The sequence below is a fragment of the Carlito syrichta genome, unplaced genomic scaffold (assembly GCF_000164805.1).
Source record: "Carlito syrichta isolate Samal-C Ts95f unplaced genomic scaffold, Tarsius_syrichta-2.0.1 Scaffold314276, whole genome shotgun sequence".
In the NCBI taxonomy this organism is placed as follows: Eukaryota; Metazoa; Chordata; class Mammalia; order Primates; family Tarsiidae; genus Carlito; species Carlito syrichta.
In genome coordinates this window covers 544764-564214 of record NW_007258372.1, presented here as the reverse complement: position 1 = coordinate 564214, position 19451 = coordinate 544764, and the positions used below count along the sequence as shown (strand labels likewise).

Here is a 19451-nt window from a genome sequence, read left to right as displayed (position 1 = left end):
AACAATGAAAGCAGATGAAATCTTGTATGAAAGGTACAAAGAAGAGGGTTTTGCTGGAAAGCGATTTTCAAAACATGCATTTTCTTTAAAAACCCACTGAAGTCCATTGACAAAGAATCTACTTCAAAAGCAAAAACAAAGCAAAACTTAATGAGTCGGCGAGTGAGGGCCAAAGAAATGTATTTCCTGGCCATGAGAATCATCTCAAGGTAGGTAGCACAAAAGAAGAAGGCTGAGTTGCTCTGCATACTCCAGACTGTCCCATCTTCTTGAAAACAGGGGAAAGACAGCTATTCTCTTCTAAGAACTCTTCAACTTCACTGTGACCCAAGACAACGTGTGTGCATGAGCGTAATTAGGGATGCCATGACCCGCATTCACCTTTATTTGAGGAGAGCGCTCTTCTGTTTCGAATCAACCTCCCCAGTGATCCCTCTCTCTCGGCATCCTTTCCCTCCCTTCCTCCTTCCCTCGTTTTCTTTCTCTGTGTGAACAGAGTTCTCCATGGTCGTAGCTTGGTGAGAGCAAGTTCCTACCAAGGAACGTGGCTAAAGCTTCTCCTTCCTGGGCTTGTGGTCTGGATTTGGCCTATGGAACGCATACCACCAGGAACTGGAATCAGAAGATGGCAAAGCAAAGACAAAGATGTGATTATTTATTCTTGATGGTGGTGATGCCAGTGAGAACAGGATCCAGGGGGTGGACTTGCGATGCTTATTTATGGCCATTCAGTGAATCCTTGGTATATTTCCAGTAAATTATTTTCATTTTCTTCTTCTTCTTTGTTTTGCTAGAGGTTTTGTTGTGGTTGTTTTTTTTTAATTAGCATAGTTGGTTTTTATTGCTGGCACCCAAGAGTCCTGATTTACTCAGAAGCAGAAAGACTTTCTAAATAACCAGCCAAAAAATTTTGGCATGGAATTTTCATAATTCTTTTAAAAATTTTCGTTTTACTTAAATGCATCTTCAATTACATGTCTACAACAAAATTAGGACTCTTAACACGATAAATCTAGCACATAAACGCTGCTTAGAAATTGAATACTTAAGAGACTTTACAAAAAATCAGTGATTAATTCTTGGATACAATTTACAGTCATTTGATAAGAGATCAGTAACTTTCCCTAATTTTTGAAAAGCTAGGTTTCCTAAAGGAAGACACATATATATCTCCCCATTGCTGATTTGTCTCAACAAATTATAAGGAATTCAAGAGAGAAGACCCAAGTTCTGGTGCTACCACTTACTAAATACCACTTTGGGAAAGTCGTTTAATGTCACTGAATCTAAATTTCCGCAGAAGTAAAACCACAATAGCAACAGTAACTGCTTCAATGAATGACCATGAGACTCAGATGGGACAGCTGTGCACATGCAGAGTACTAGGTATGTGTTTTCTACTCGTCTATCAATGGATCTTGCACACTGGTGTCATGGCTCCCTAAAAGCCACTGATTAGTCCATGGAAACGCTCTAATATTAAACAAAATGAGATGAAAATGGATATCAGGAGCACTTCATATATCATAGAATCTAAATGACACAACTGAAATGCAAATGCTACTAACGGCAATAAAATTCCAAAGTGTTAAGTGTTCTCTCTAGAATATTTATTTTCCAGAATATACATTTCATATGTGTTAGTCTATATAACAAATTATATAGTTCATATAATAGGAAAAACGACAGGCTCATAGAAAAACCAGATTTGATTAATCAGATATATTAAAACATTAGCAGGTTGTTCACTAGAATCTCCAGGCATAGATTTATTATTCTCTACATTTTTCCTGGTGAATTTATAACTTTCTAAAGAAAGTATTTTATAATACTTAAGTATTTGACTTATCTAGGTTATTTTTTTATTTGAGGTCTTTGTTTTGTTAATCTCTGAGTAGTTTTGAAAATCTGACCAATTGTATAACAGTTCATTCATTTGTTATTTTTTTCAAAAACAGATTGTTTACATTGGGATGTTTATATTCACTTGACCCTACTCTTATATTTTGTTTTTGTCTTTTTGTTTTGTTTTTTTGCAGAATGCAAAAAAAAAAACCCAAAAAACATTCTGGTATTGTTAATGATTAGCAGTACAAGATCATTTGTATTATAATACAAAAGAAAATTTTTATTGCAATAGCTTAAAATGTATCAAATTACCAATATTTGTAGCAGAAAGTATATTTCCATTTCACAGACTGGAACAGAACTCAGAAAATAACCTCTATTCACTCCACCTTTCAGAGGGCTTATCTGTGATAAATGTACAATGTTAAATCGACTTGAACATTCCTGGTATAGAAGTGCAATTTTTTTCCTCATTACCTGTAATATCATTCATTACTTTATACTGAAACAAAGACGGGAACACTGAGATCAAATTCCCAGTGATGATAATGATCAGGTAAACTTAGTACATTCGAGATGACGATAAAATGAGAAGCCTTCACATAGAGAAGTGATGGATGAGCACTAATTGTGTTTGAAAAGTGCTTAAAAAAAACAACCTTTTCTTTTAAATGACTTGACCTGATAATTCCTGACAAAAGCCCTCTTACAAGCTGTTCAAATCTTAATGCTTAGAAAAAATGAAAAGAAAGTAGATCATAAAGAAATAGCCAGTATGCCCTACTGGGTCCTACAATCTTGCTTCCAAGTTCTGACAAAATATACAAGTTGTGGTTCTGTTAAAAAAAAAAAAATCGAAATAACTAATCTACAATAGCCAAGGATTATGTATCTGAGCACTTTCTGACACTAAGTATGAACGTTCATACACAAGTATGATGTCAAAGAGTGCAAAGAAGCTTCAATCCAATGAGGGTAAGTAATCAATACGTAAGTTCGATGACTTATTAAGAATAAGGACTCAGTCTAAGGCTGAATAGTTCCTGTTATATGAAGCCTGTAATTAATTTTCTATAAACTTTCTCTAAACACCTAAGTGCTATGCTGGTCATTAGGCATCGAGATTAGAAAGATGCTGCTTCTGCCTTTAACACTTATAGTCTGGTGAGATACACAGAAGAGTAGAACACAACTTATGATCACCACAGGCTGGGGAGACGTGAGACAGGCAAGGGTTTCTCAGCCCAGTCCACAGAGGCTCTGAGAAATCTTCCCAGAAGAAGTGACAAGGGATGTGAATCCCGAAGGCTGGTTAGGGGCCAGCCAGGGGAAGATGTGGGAGCAGAGAAGGACCTCCAGGTGCGAAAATCAGTATGAGCAAAAGGAGGTAGAGAATTGAGCAAAGAGCATTTGGGGAACTGTTCCTTAGAACTGTGTGAAGAGGAATGATGAGAGATGGGGTTGAAATTCAGGAGCCAGATCACAGAGGGGCCTTGAAGGCAGAGGCCAAGGAGTTTAGACTTTGCTCTGAAAAGGAAAGGGGAAATAGGATTGATTCTAATTGTCTTAGAAAGATGATTCTCAGGTCAGAAGAGAGGATCGTGTGGGCGTTGTGTGAAACTGGTGGTAAGATAATTTCTACACTTGCAATAAGAAAATACTATCCACTAAAGCTACAGATAAAAGTCAATGTAAAGCCGTTCTTATATAGATGTTAAATGTCAGCTGCAATAGAACCAACAAGTTGGTTTATAAGTGTGCAGTCATGAGGCTAGAGTGTCTTGCAAGTCTCTTGCAAAGAAAAAGGATATATCTGAACGATTACTGGAGAAATCTAAAGATGAGTTGTAATCATTGTAACAGGTCCAAGATAGCAGGAAAGTACAGACAAAGAAGAAATGAGAAAGTCCTGACCAGGCAACAGGAATCCTCAGGGAACCTGCTGATAAGTGCCTAGACACCCACAAAGATGCTGCCACCTTTTTATGATGACCAGTCCACATCTGATCTTAATCTGACTTTCCAAATACGGCTTCCCATTGTGAAAGAATGACCAGATTGGTCAACATGTTTTCCTAACAACGTAGATATATTTTTGCACTGTAAGTGAGTAAACTGACATTCTGGCTTATTAGTAAGGCTCATTTAACAAAAGTCCACTTTCCGTAGACTTATTAGTCTTATTACACATGAGTGAATGAATAAAATAAATCTCTTCTACATGCAACACTGATGACCTGATGACCAGATGCTAGGATGTGCTGTACCAAAATGCATTCACATAGCCTATGGCTTTTCTTCTAAACCACTGTTTAATTGCTATGTCCTGCACCTAGCAGGTATGTAACAGACACCTATTGAGTAAGTGAATAAAAACTATAGCCGTGTTTAAAGTCAACTGAAATCAATTTTAAGTAGACAATGATACTACACTACTTTATATACATGTGTCTCTTCAAGTTCTTTCTCAGGGGTCAATAGAGTCACTCTAGTTCATGGATCACTGTAATCACTCATTCAGTAGTGCTGCTCCCAAAATGCATGCCATGCAAATATAGTTTAAAAAGACCAGAGGCCACATAATGCTTTGATGATCTCAATGCTTACCTGTTTACAGTTCATGGAAACAATGTGTATAATATTGGTGCTGCCATCGTTCTGATTTACAATGCATAAATCACATTTTACAACATTAAAAAAGTCACCAAATTCAATATAAAAATTTTCTCTCCTTTTTTGAGGTTGGGTGTGGGGTCAAAACATACTGATAGCTAGCTTTCAGCTTTAAAAGCTCACTTAGCTTTTTTCCAAAGTGAATAAATTATCTTTATAATGATAACAGGTTATTTTCTAATGCCACCAGCAGATGCTACAGCCTTTTTAAACATTAAGGAACCTCCGAAATGCAAACAAAAGTAATTTGAAAAGAGAAATATCACAAAAATAAAATAAACTGCTTTTTCCAAATAACGGAAAAACCGAGAAAAATTAAACACGTGTAAACAATCATATTTTAAACAGAAAGAGTTCATCGATACATTGTGATAATTTATTTAATAAAGATCTGTCAAATTTAATAACCACTTTACAGTAAGTGTTCAACATTCAGAAGTTTTGGAAAAACACTATTACCTGTCCAAGGTCTTTCAGGAAGAACGAAGCTAGTAAGAAACTGGGCATTTTGATTTTTCTATAAAATTACCTCATCTCTACTAGAATACCAAATTGTATTAACCTTGTTCAGTATGTATTTTTTTAAAAGATTCAACAAACGGGAATCTATTTTTTCTTTCTGTTTCATGTAATTGAATTTTCAATAATGATTCATCTATTGTATTTCAAACCTTTCAGGTAGAATAATAACTGAGAAATATATTAAGGAACATTGAGAAGAAATTCTTTCTTTTTGAAAGAAATGCTATTGAATATGCTTGGGGACTCAAAGTACATAATGTGTTTAGTTCTTGATCAGATACTGGAAAAATAAATTGGTCTAAAGCAGTATAAGGATATTACCGGTGTGAAGGGAATGTAATTTTAAAAAAACATTCTATTTCTAATTATGGGATGAAGGCCTCCACAACCAACTACTACACATGCATTCTGGTTCTGCAGCCAAAGGCTTAACCAAGTGAGAATTTCATCCTTGTAATTCTTTCAAACACTTGGTTCCTGCAGAGCTGTACTCAGGGAGCAAAACAGCTGATAAGCAGAGTGACCAAATTCTTCCATGATGATATAATCCAAATTCTCTCTGTTGCTAGGCTACATGCCCTTGCCCGGGTATAAATCAGAGAAGTAGTGACTGGAAGTTCATTTTTCTCTGTGCTATTATGCATGGATGGCTGGATGGATGGATGGATGGATGGATGTTTAGAATTTGTTTTCTTCACCGACTCTTGGCACCTACCGTACTCAGAATACTATTTTGATTTGTTATATGAGTTGATACATTCAGTTTGGTTTTCAACCAATTGAGGTTGGATAAGTTAAGGTCTAGAATAAATGGGACATTGAAAAAATGATCGACTTATCATTCTCTGAACTATCATATCTGTGGTGGAACACCTAGATATGCCGTTTCCTAACTGTTTCATGTATGTAATTTTGAACTCAATGCATTGTCTACCTCCTTCGTATTTCCATAACACCTACTAGGGGTCCTAGACAAATATTCTGACTGTTGAAACACACACTATTAACGTGCTGTTTTTACCTTAAAGTTCATCCACAGCAAGAACTGTTTCATTTAACTAACGACTCATGTGACAAACATAGAACATTTTTATCACATACTGTTATATATAAACTATTGTTACCTGGCAATGACTTAGACCACTTGACTACCGAAAGAAGTTGCTTCTCGCCTAGTTGATTAAGACTTGTCAGCAAAGAACTGGAGGTATCGGGTTTTGTGTTGTCATGTCCTGCATAGATCACATCTGGTTCAATGCTCATCAACAGGTTGATCAGTGGTGGGATCAGATGCATGTCTGGATTTGGTGAAAAAGTGAACCTCTGGCTTAGGGCTTGGCTTTCACTTGGAATGCCCACCGGCTGTGGGAGGGCGACAGCGTCCAGTGCACGCATAACTCTGACTTTGTTGAACTTTTTAAACTTTCGACCTACGGAGAAGGAAAAAGGAAAAAAATAAGTTGATCTAAGTACATACAAACTCAGTCCCCCAGCAGAATATTATTTTTCTTAAGTCTTAGAATCATTGCATTATAAACCTTCACCTCACTCTAATAAAACAACATAGAATCAACAAAAATGTCGGGTCTCAGACTTGGATTAAATAGTCAGTTATGTCAGCATTCATTAGGGTGGTGGGGTGAGGGTAGTTGCACCAGCATCCAGCAGGGGATTATGGAGCTTTGTATGAAAAAACATCAGAGAAAAGACCAAGAGCTTACAGTTGAGACTAAGCTCAGAATTGATCAGTATTCTTTCAGACTGCCTTTCACAAGCTAATGCTACAGACCATATTAACTGAAACAGTCTACAGTGGTTGTTGAGTCTTTGTTAGGGTTTTATTCTTCTAAGAATCTCATCATAAAAGATATGTATATATTTATATATATATATAAATCCTTTTATACAATGTCAGTGGATTCACAGATTCCTTGAAATCAATCCATGGGCCATTATGAGACTTAAAGGCTCAAGATTAAAAATCCCTCTTCTGGCCGGGCTCGGTGGCTCAGCCTGTAATCTCACGTTTTGGGAGGCCGAGGTGAGTGAATTACCTGACCCCCAGCGTTCGAGACCCGCCCGGGCAACTTGGCAAGACCTCATCTCTACAATAAGTCAAAAAAATTAGCCAGGTGCGGTAGTGCATGTCTGTAGTGTCAGCTACTTGGAAGGCTGAGGCAGAAGGATCACCGGAGCCCAGCAGGTCGAGTCTGAGGTGGCCGGGAGCATGCCACTGTACTCAGTCTGGGCAACAGAATGAGACTCCAACTCTAAAATAAAAATAAAAATCCCCTTCTAAATTAAGGAAGGAGAAAATCTGTACCCTGTGCTGGTCAGACCACATTTGTATTTCTGGATAATTTCTAGAATCTCTGCGTTGATGCCCTGTGGTATGTTAGGAAAAAAACAAAGACCAATGGTGAGATGAGTAGAATCAGCCTAAGATACCCATTTGGGCTGCTGCTGGTTCACAGACACCTTGGGGGTGAATGAGAGAAAGGCCTGGTGATCTGAGCCTGGGCTGGGTTCAGCTCCCCTGTGCTAAGCATGCACAGCTGCTTATCAGGATGGAGTGGCTGTCTAGCTAGGGGAGGTCTGATGACTGTTTGCAATGATCTAGGCAGAGACTGCTGGCTCCAGTACCTGAACTGGCTCACAGACATGTTTGGCTTGGCTTAAACAATGCTGGCCAGAATTCCAAGCCCAGCCCTGAATTACTTTGGTGGCCACAATCTGTTGAGGCCCAGTTAAGCCTGTTGCTTTTTGAGGGGGCACGGGCATTCCAGTTTGTCCAGCTCCCTCCACAGACTGGTCGCAGACCGGTGGTCTGTCTTCTGTCTCGCCATTCCCCAATCACATCTCCGACCTGGTCTCTGCAAGCATTTGCTCTGTGTGATTCCTGAGCTCAGGGTACTGTCCTAATGAAAAAGGATTTTCACTTGTTCTATAAAGCCCCAAGGAGCTGAGCTAGAACTTGAAGGAGACAGGGAAACAATTGCCAGGGTCAACAAACAAAAGGGATTCAAGACTGTGTCCCGAGATCAAATGGGTTTTCTGGGGGAAGGAATAAGTCACAAGTAACATGGCTGGGGGGTATCTCCTATGTGTCAGGAATTTCGTCTTAGCCTCACAACAGTCCTAAAAGGTAAGTATCTTGAACTCCTCTGGTTGACTGGGGAAGTGAAGAGCAGAGAAGATGCCACGCCCGATGCTGGAGTACGAGAGCTCACAGGACGTGGACTCATAAAGACCAAGCTTTATCCGCCGCCGATGTAGTCTTCCTGGAGTTTTGGGAATGGGCTACATTTTTATTTGGTGGGACTCTGGAGAAGAGATTTGGGCAAGAGATTGTGAGAAAGGGCACAAAGTTTGAACTTTTTTTTAAAGGTTTACTCCACTCCAACAATTCTATGATTCATGGAAAATAAAACACAACCTTCCACCCCCCAATAATAACTCCAAAATGGTTTCCCCTTCCAATCTACTTTAACCTCATTTCTCTTTTTCACATCTCTTCTGGTCCAATTTCCCCAGAACTTGATTACTCTGTGACACAGCGAAGTCTCTTTCAACAGCCTAGCAAACTGCTTTACACGCAGATTTTAGGAAGTATCACACTCAAATTAAAATTCCAAGACAATCTCCGACTGTGTTGATTGTGTGCGGTGCAGTCTGAATTAATATAAAAAATATTTACATTTCTGCTTGTGATTCAGTTTTTATGTGAGTCACGGGGGGAAAAAGAGGGATGTGTGATCAAAAGCAAAGCTTAATATCAAACCAGGTTATGCCTACATCTTATCTACTTGATCAACTCTTTGAAACAAATATTAGCAGTTCCATTTTAAAGATGAAGATTAGGTTCACAGATGCTAAGTAACTGGTCAAGTTCATAAAGCTAACAGATGCCAGAGCAGAGAGATTAATCAAGGGCTTTCTTCGTTTATTCTTTCATTCACTCTCAACACATTTATTGGTGTCATGTACCAGGTATTGTTCAAGGTTCTGAGACTACAGTAGTGAATAACAGACCAAGTATCTGCTTTCATGGAGCTTATATTCTTTTTTTTTTTTTATTTTAAAGATGTGGGGTACAATTCAGATCTAGGTATACAAATGTTGATTATGCAGCCATCCTTGTTGATGAGGTGTGCCCCTCCCTCCCCTAGCAGCTTCATTCAACTGCCAGTCCCACCCCCGGCCCCACCTCCCCTGGCAGTTTCCCACTACTGCCAATCCCTTTCTTATAGTATTATGGAGTTCATATCCTGGGGATAAAGGGTGGAAGTTAAAAGGGACCATAGATATAGAGAGTAAAATAATACTAAGTGGTGGTATGTGTTATGAACAAAACATGTGTAATCTGGTCCGGAGGGACATGAGGAAACAGGAAAGACCATCTAACTTCAAAGTCTATGGGCATTCCACTAGACCACATGGCTGTCCTTTCAAATAGCCTTTATTTCTCAAAACCTCCAGACTGATGATCCTTCGGGAGCGAATCCAGCTGTGTATGTGGAAGGAGAACTTTGCATACGAGGAGAATTACAGTAAAGATTTAAAAGAGACGCTTAGCTAATGTGCTAAATTGCTACCATCTTCCAGCTCTGTTCTCCACCTCCTACTGTGAATGTCAGTTTGGTCTTTCAAAAATACATCGTAAAAGATGTCATAACTCTCTTCTCCATCTATAGCTGATGAAAGGGTGGCATCATGGGGAAAAAAAAAGAAGATAACTGGTTTGACCATATCTAGGTATGAATCCTATTGTATAAAAGGTTTGTAGTTAAAGTGGGTTACTTGTCCAACTATCGGTTCACTCATCTTTGAAATAGGGCCTGTCACATTCACCTCACAATTCCATGGTTAGCCCAGATAAAATAATGTGTCAAGCATACAGTAGCGTGCTTAGCATGGGCACTGCACACTCACGAATGGTGGTCTTCACTTTAGAACTTGACTGGAAAGAAGTGAGGAAGGAAGGGGAGCCAGACTTTGTCTAGTCTGCTACCACGTGTTCCTCGTCACTTACTCTCCCCTCCCCCAAAACCTAAACAAACAAACAAACAACAAAGGCTTCCATGATCATATATATTTGATCAATGTCACATTAGAAATGTTAAAACATGCTTCTGCCTTACCTTGTACATCTCAGAACCTTCAATACATTGTATAGATTATAAATCAGTTAATATGTACTGTTTCCCAAGTATATCTGGCCTTTTGAATGCATTAAAAACCTATTAATATCCCATGGAATGAACAGTTTGGAAAAGACTGCAGCAGTAAACAACAAAGAGTCGGCTTTCTTGTCACTTAGAATATCTTTTCTTTATCAAGTTTGCATTTGAGATCAAGCCTACGATTTGGACCTTGTGAGTTCCATTGTTTAGTGTGTAGTCCACCAATTTTTCGTTCAGCAAGTTAAACAAAATAACTAGCTGTTATAAAATATATGGTTAACCTTAATTCTTCAGATGCTGTATGAAATACAAACCATAAAGGCACAAACTGCCTTCGTTCCGTCATATGTTAGAGCAAAATACAGAAAGGAGTATCTTCCTGTATTTCTGCCATGCCAGGCAATTTTAAATTAGGGTCTAGAGCTCAAAAGAGGTTGACGTTATCTACATAATTTTAGCAGCCACATAGTCAGACACACTAGGGAAGACAATGTTAAAAGAAGAGAGTTAAAAAAAAAAACTTTCCTGTCCTTGACTGTGACCTTCAATAAAGGCACCAGCTCTTTGTCATCTGTGTGTGCTTTTTTCAGTGTCTTGTAGTGCCTCAACAAATGTCTGTTACATAATAAAAGTGTACATTATTACATCTTCTACCACTCCTGTGAGTAGCTTCCCTGTCATTGTTCTCTACTGTTGTGTAGTTAGACACCACCCAATGACATGTCGATCAACAACAGACCGCATATTCCACGGTGGTCTCATATGATCATAATACCGTAACTTCTGTATGTTTAGATACACAGAGACTTACCACTGAGTTACGACTGCCTTCAGTATCAGTACAGGAACATGCTAGACAGGTTTATAGCCCAGAAGCCATGGGCTATACCATGGAGCCTAGGTGTGTAGGAGACTATACCACCCAGGATTGTCTCAGTACACTCAGTGATGTTTGTTGATGAAATTACCTCCTGATAAATTTCTCCCGAGAAACGATGCACAACTGGGTTTGTTTCCTTCAGAGCACAGTCACCTCTATCAGGCTTGCTGTCTCATGAGGCTGGGGGCCAGGTTTGTTTTATTCACCAGTGTAGATAGAAACTTTATAAACTGACAGCTATCCAGTGGGCTCCCAGGAAATATTCACTAAGCTATTAAAGTTGCCCTTTTGACCTGACTTAAGAGCTTGAAAGAAGAATATCACAACAAAGGAGTACCAAAAAGGGAATGTGAACACCAGTGTGACTTTTTTTTAATCAATTTGTTGGATTTTTAGACACAATATTATTTTAAAGAGGTTGTTACTAATCTGTATCAACTATTAAATCATAAAACATCCATATAACTTCATATAACTGTACTTTAAGCATTTGTTGCTTGAGAAATAGACAATGGCAAAAAGCATTTGGAATTCAGTAACAACTTAGAAAGACTTGTAGTAATTATGATTTTTTTGTGCTTCTGAAAAATAAGAATGCCTCACATTTTGGGTAATCTCATCAGAGAACAGGTATGTGGGGCTCACAGCCCCCCACCTCCCCTAGTCTCTGTATCTATCATCAGAAGATGAGATGCAAGGGAGCTTTGTTTTACTGGAAAGAGAGAAGACTTGGACTCCGATGTCGAGGGTGAGCAAGGGCGGGAGGGTGGAGGGGAAGAGTTGAGAAAGCAGATGGAGAACGTGGCTTCATGGCTGTCTCTCATTCAACCTGGTAGATGAGGTTTTAAGGGACAGAATCGGAGCAGAGGAACCGATTCTTTGGAGACTTAGGGAAGAAAGCTCCAGCTGAAGAATTTTCTGTGTAGTGAATCTACAGGGTGTCTTCCCCTGTCCCCTACCTTCCCTCCTGCTAAAATACACTGACTGCTTCTGTGCCTGACACTTCAGCACTACGTCTTACTCCTTCTCACCTACTCAAAGCCTTTTTTCGGAAATCATCTGCCCTCTCATCTGCATCCTCTACTCGTCGCTCCCACGTAGCCTCCATTCAACAGAGTGACATCACTCTTCTCATTTCCTCCCCACAATTGTCCCTTGAGTCCTCTCCAATCAAGTTTTTCTTCTCCTTATACCAACCGAATCATTCTTGTCAAGGTCATCAAAGATTTCCACATGCCAAAAAGCAATGGTCAATTTCAGTCTTGTCTTAATGAACCCATCAGTAGTACTTGCCATAGTTGATTTCTTTCTCATAATATTCTATTCATTTGGTTTCCACATATCTCATTCTTGTGACCACTCTTTCAGTCTCTCTGGCTGGTTCTTTTTCCTCTTTGCGACTTCTAAGTTTTGGAGTACCCAGAGTTCAATCCTCAGACTTTTCTCAGACATTTATATTCTCTTTCTGGGTGTTTCCTTCTAGCCCCATATCTGTAATATCATCTAGACATGAATGATTGGCACATTTATAATTATAACTCCAGATTTTCCCAGGGACTCTAGCCTCAAGGACTCAACTTTCTGCTCAGCATCCCCACTTCTATGTCTGACAGACCCTTCAAATTCAGTACGTTTAGAGCAATTTGGAGCTTACATATGCCTGCAAACGTTAGCTGTTGACACCTTTCTACCATAGTTACATTTATGTCCTAATCATAAATATAACGAGACTTTAAGTCTTCTGGCTCAGATTAAAAGGGAATAATCAAAATAAGGGATGGGTAAACGGGAAAGAAAGCCAAGGAAAACTGACTAACAATGACGGAGCAAGTAGCAGGTCAAGAGAGAATGACACAGATTTAAATGTGTAATAAAGAGAACACACATAGTACAAAACTTAAACAAAAATATTTTTAGAGATAATAAAAAGACAATGTAAAAAGCAAATATCGGATGAAGAATATAAGGTAAAGAAGAATTGCTATAAAAAACTGACTTAATACTGTCACTGCATTTCAAAAAATAAAATGGCATCTATGTTTCAAAAAAATCAAAGAAGAAAAACAAAACATCAAATAAAAGATAAAAGACAGAATGAAATAAAATGGGAGATGGCAGGAAAAAAAAGACATTATAGGTTTTTATTAGAAAAATAAAAGAGGAGAACTGTCAGTGTAAACAACGTGAAGTTCAGACCTGAGGAAAATTACCAAAGTGAAATATAAAAGGACCAAGATTCCAGTGAGTAAAGAAAAGATAATGGATGTGGAAGACAGATAACAGAGGACCAACATACAGATTATCATTGGAAACCATGAAAAAGAAAAAATACTTGAAGATATATTAAGTTAATATTTTGCTAATATATAATATTTGCATTTTTTTATTAAAAAAAGAGCTTACTCTGTTTCAAGAAAAACTAATGGATTAAGATAGTGGTAAATCCTGATGAAGTTATTGAACTTCAAGAATTAAGAAACACACATTCAAGTAGAAGGCAATCAATAAAATAAAAAACAGATTCTCAGATTTATGCTCAGTTAGATTATTTGCTTAACGAAAATGGCACTGTATATGAATCTGAGTAGAAAAAGCCCCATACCACCAAACAGGATACTCTTCTTTAAAGAAAAAACTTCAGCTGATAAACGTTTTCACTCATTTAGAAATAAGTCTTTTCTACCATGAGAAAATATACACACTGTCTTTCAGATGATGTTTCCATAGAAAATATGATTTGAGAACATAAATATATACAATAACAATATTCAATCACTATTTAATTAAATACCTCTACAAATCTGATTCTGAAATTAACTTCAACTCCAATAGATATCTGCATTGATATTTTTCAATGATTCTACAAATACAAAATTAAAAAATTTTAGAAGATACAAAAATACTTTGCATTAAAGTCACATCTTTACTTTATGAATGATAATGTTTGTATAAAAGGTTTCAAAACATAAATGACATTTAAGGCTACCATTTATTAAACCATTCTATTTACCAAGCACTCACTATGTTACGTGCTTTAAATGTATCATTTCATCTACTATCATAATAACTCCATTTTGTGGTCTTAATATAAAAGATGTCAGAAATGTAGACAAATTAAGGTATGTGCTCGAAGTCCCTTAGTTATTAAATTGGAAGAATAAAATAAAATCCAAACTGTTCTCACTCTGCATCCTTGCTCTTTATTTCAACCCATAGATAAAGTTCAAACCTTTAAGAATAAACGTACTTTGATAAAATTGGCATAAAACTATCTTACTGATAATATAGATAGATAATTTATAACTCCCCTTTTCTAGAACACCTAAAACTAATAGACAAAACATAACCAACATCCTTTCAAGTATATACCTGAACTCTTAAAACAGTCAATAAAACATCAAAGGGTTCAAAATGAAAAACCCCTCTATCCACTCACAAAAGAACATGGAAAGGAAGCATATCTCTTTCATTCTTTGCTCAGTATGGAAAAGAAAGTCTCCTCTAATAATTTTAATCTTAGGTTTCTCTCGCCTAGCTGTCCAGCTTGAAATTATTCTACTTCAAGGCACGGGCAACTTCTTTCTTTCTTGAGAGCTGGCTTACCAGTATGATACAATGGCACAACTAGATCCTGAGTTTTGGGATTTTAAAATTACTAAACACCAAGGTTTATAATAAGTATATGTACAATTGTTTAAAATATGTGATCAAGAATTGAAAACACAAGAAAGAAAAAAGCTACTATAAAAGAAATAAATTTATTTAAAAAAAACAAGTAGAATGTCTAAAATTAACTATATATATATAGTTATATATCATCACTACAATGAAAAAAGTAAAGGGCACAGCCCAAGAGAGAATGGTGAACTCAAAGACAGAATTCAACACATTACACAGAATATAACACATGATGATATGGGAAATATTTAAAAGGAGTAAGATTCTGGAGAACGAAAAACCCTGTTCCAGTCTATATCTAGTAAGTGCTCTGCAAGAAGAAGGTGGCAGAGAGAAGGAAAGTAGTGTTGAACGAATAATAGGATGGTCTGATTTGCCTAACATTTAAACACGAGTAGACAGACTGAATAAAATAATGGCTGCACTCATAGAAGCAGAAAGTAGAATGCTGAGTGGCAGAGGCTGTGGGAAGGGAGAACTGGAGAGTTGTTCAGGTATAAAGTTCAGTTGTACATAAAGAAAAAGATACAGAGATCTGTACAGTATTGTGCTTATAATGAGCAATGATGTACTGTACATTTAATTTGATAAGAGGGTAGATCTCATGTATCTATCTACTCCTGTACAGTAACATAAAAAGGAAAAAAAAATTTTTAAAAACATGACTGCTAATTCTAGGCCATGTTCTGAAATAGGTGCAACTTTGCGGTTGCCTCTCTGGTATGTGTCTTGGCTTTGCTTCGGGCAAAAATATTTTTTATTGAAAGAATGACATGAGGTGTACATGTGGTAGTGCTCAATCAGTTAAGTAGACTCAAAGGAAGAATATTATGTTGGATGCTAAAACGTAAAGTTTGATGGCAGCCAGAAATCTTTCTGGGAAACAGATGAAGAAACAGAGGATAAAAATCAGCAGGCAATTAAAAAATGGGATAAATATTTACACACGATGAGGGTTCTAATAGGCATCTCTGTAGTTCAGGTAAGTTTACAGTCATTCCAACAGCACTTGTACAAAATGGTGGAAGAATGTCTAGATGCCTGTTCCTACTTCAGATTGACAAAAGGATGACAACCATGTGCCGGGCTGGGATCACTGGCACTATGCTCTAACAGTCCCTGTGACTTTCCCTTTTTCAGGATCCACCTCCAATTTCCAGATCCAAACAGAGTGTGCCTATGGGTATATTTCATATCAAACATAGATGCTAGCTAGGCAACAAGAAATATAAAATGAAAGCAGACAATTGCCAAAGAACCCTGCTAGAGTTGGTTTTTTAAAAAGCATGTGTTTCAATCCTTCAAATAGAGTCAGACGGCAACGGAGGAGATATCTGAACCACTTCATCCTGAATGTTTTACTACGTCTAGAAAATAGTAGATACTACTGAATAGTTCTAGCTGGAAGCCATAAAAGCAGTCCCATATAAACACAGAGAGATTTTAAGCAAGGAGGTGAGAATGAACACCTCATGGACTATCCCTAGCCGGTGTCTGTGAGAAGGTGTGTGGGGCGAACAACCAGACTGATGGAAGACCTCACATGGCTGTTGGCTTCAGTGCAGTGCACTGCGGGAGTCAGGTGAGAAATACTGATTCAAAGGCCAGGGTACATGTAGAAAAGAAGATTCCCTTAAGACGAAGATGAAGAGAGGTCTAGAAAGATAGGTGGCAGCTGTCACCGCAGTACTTCCTGAGAGGAACATTCTTGAGAGAGGGAAATGACCTCAGTTCTTGTCATAGTTAAAGTTAAAGGCCCAGAGCAAGCCTCTCTGATTCCAGAGACAACATCAACCACTGTGTCTCAAACTCAGGCATTCTGAAATTCTTCAGAAAAAGCATGGAAGGTTTATTGGCTATCAGGTGTAGGAGCAAAAAACCAAAAACAACAACAGAAAACTTTACTGCACAGCCCATGCTTTCTACCCGGAAAGATACTCTCCTTGCCAAGCCAAGCGAGGGTATATCTAGGTGGCAGAGGAAACAGGACGAAAGTCACTGGCTTTTCAACACACCCTTTTAGAATTTGAGGACGGGGCTAGCTACCAAAACAGAAGAAAAAGTAAAAAAACATAAAAAATAGCTCTGGCTTAAAAAAAAAAAAAACTTCAGCAAACATAGCTATTCATTTTCATCTAGTCATTCTTTTCTGTAGTGCACCACCTGTTTTTGAAAGGTCTAATTACTTTTATAATAGCTTCGCATTTTTACCACCAATGCAAAATACAGAGCTGTATTCGCTTCAGAATTTTTTTGTGTGTGAGTCATGAAACAAAAATGTTTTCTAAAGGAAAGAAGACAGAAGCGGAACACCTAAATTAGAAGATATATTACTATCCTTAAGGGTGTAGCCATCTGCCCACTCAGTACTGTACGGCAGTGAACTAAAAGTAAAAGTTCACTGTGACCTGTTGGAAGTAGGGAAGTGATTCATTAAAAACAAGAATAATATGCAATGAAGAGACCAAAGAATGCAGACATAATTCTGAAAATCAAAACACAGTCACTGAAGCAGATAAGAAAGAACTGCTCATTACCAAAATGTATGTCATGACATGTCAAACACATATTTCTGACCCCTGATATTCTATTGTAAGAGCTTGTAAAATCATTTACGTTTTTCAGTGTTCTTTCAAGTTTCATATTTTGTTATCCAAAGGGTCTGAATGTCAGAAATGAGGAAACTCAAACAAAACAGCATGGTGCTGGTTTAAAAATAGTCACATAGGATGGGTGCAGTGGCTCATGCCTTGCCTGTAATCGTAGCACTTTGGGAGACTGAGGTGGGAGAATCATTTGAGCCCCGAAGTTCAAGATGAATCTGGACAGCATGGTGAAACCTTGTCTACACACACACACACACACACACAAATTAGCTGGGCATGGTGGTGCGCACCTGTAGTCCCAGCTACCTCAGCGGTTGAAGTGGGAGGATCACATGAGCCCAGGAGATTGAGGCTACAGTGCACCGTGACTGTGCCACTGCAATCCAGCCTGGATGACAGAGTGAGACGCTGACTCAAAAAACAAAAACGAACAAGCAAATAAAACAAAAAAACAGACATGTAGACCAATGGAACACAACAGAAAACCCAGAAACGAATCTATGCATTTAAAGTCAACTCATTTTGGACCAAGTCTCCAAGAACATACCTTGGAGAAAGAAGTCTTTTCAAAAAATGGTACTGGCAAAACCGGATACCCTTATACTGAAGATTGAAACTAGACCCCAAACTCTCTCCATAGTCAAAAATCAAGTCAAAATGGGTTAAACATACAGCTATAAAACTACTACAAAAAAACACTGGGAAATGCTTCATTCAGGTCACTTGTATGAGCAAAGAGTTTTTTGAGTAAGACCTCAAAGCACAGGCAACAAAAACACATAGACAAGTGTAATTTCATCAAGCTAAAAAACTTCTGCGTAGCAAAGGAAGCAATCAACAGAGTGGAGAGACTACCTCCAAGCAAGGTAAAACGACAGGAGACAGGATTATATGTAACCAAGGATGAGTTTAGAGTGCAGAGGTAAGTGCCATGAATCAGTTAAAAAAAAGACAAGCCACCCAAAGAAAAATGGGCAATGGATAGGAACGGCCAGTTCACACAAGAGAAAATACAATTATTAAATAAAATGCAAATGACCGATGAGTACATGAAGCAATTATTTACTCTCACTAATGATCAAGGAAATACAAATTAAACCATCATTAGATAACAATTTCATGTCTATCAGATTAAAACAATTTAAAGACAGGAAAATACCAAGTGCAAGTGAGGATACTTAGCAACAAGAGCTCTCACACATCGGTGGAAGCAAATACTTTGGCACGTGATTTGGTGATTAGGTCACACTGAAGATGATACACCATCTTAACGAACCAGAAATTCTTTTTCTTGGTATAATGTCCAGAAAACCTCTCAAATACATGCACAAAGATACAGGTAAGAGTGTTTACTACAACACATTTCATAATTGTGAAAAATTATAAATAAATATCCATTACACAAGAATAGAGGAAAGCACCGTGGAATATTCATAAAATGAAATAGCACAGAGAAGTAAAAACAAAACCCCAGCTATGTACATAAACAGGAATAAATCTCAAAAACACAACAGTGATGAAAGAAGTAAGTTGTCTTGTGAAGGCATCACTATACAATTCAAAATACTCAAAATAATCCTAAGTACTTAGGAATTCATGCACATGAACTACACATGTAAAGATGCTGGGCAATAATTTGGCACAGTGCTATCTGTGAGGAAGAAATGAGTGTTAGGGAAGGACGTACCAGTCACTTTAAAGTATCTGCAATGACTCATTCCTTATAAGATATAACAAAAATGAAGAAAATATAAAAAAAGGGTCCGCTACCAAAAGCTGACTAATGCAGACACAGGTGCCTTAAAAGGTACTCATTTTAAATATTCTTGGCAGCCTTGGTATATAGTTCATGGCTCAATGACACAGCAAGTTGTTAAATTATAGGGAGTCACAGAAAGCTTTCACAGGATGAATATTAAAACTTATGCATAGGAGTATTTTTGGCTTATGATAAATTTCCAATTACAGTTCTATACATGTATCCAAAAAGTGTTACACATCAAACATTTTAGATAAAAATGATGGCAAACTCTAGAACATGATGTAAAAAGTGACTCTTGG

The 19451-nt window shown here is 37.7% G+C and overlaps 1 protein-coding gene across 1 annotated transcript in view; it reads right to left on the bottom strand.

Annotated features, from left to right (window-relative positions):
• Positions 1–19451, bottom strand: part of PGR (progesterone receptor) — a 65165-nt gene that overhangs the window by 10854 nt on the left and 34860 nt on the right. Inside the window, exon 3 of the mRNA XM_008071282.2 lies at positions 6168–6473. Coding sequence (XP_008069473.1) covers positions 6168–6473 — 306 coding nt within the window. The remainder of the gene's footprint in view (positions 1–6167; positions 6474–19451) is intronic.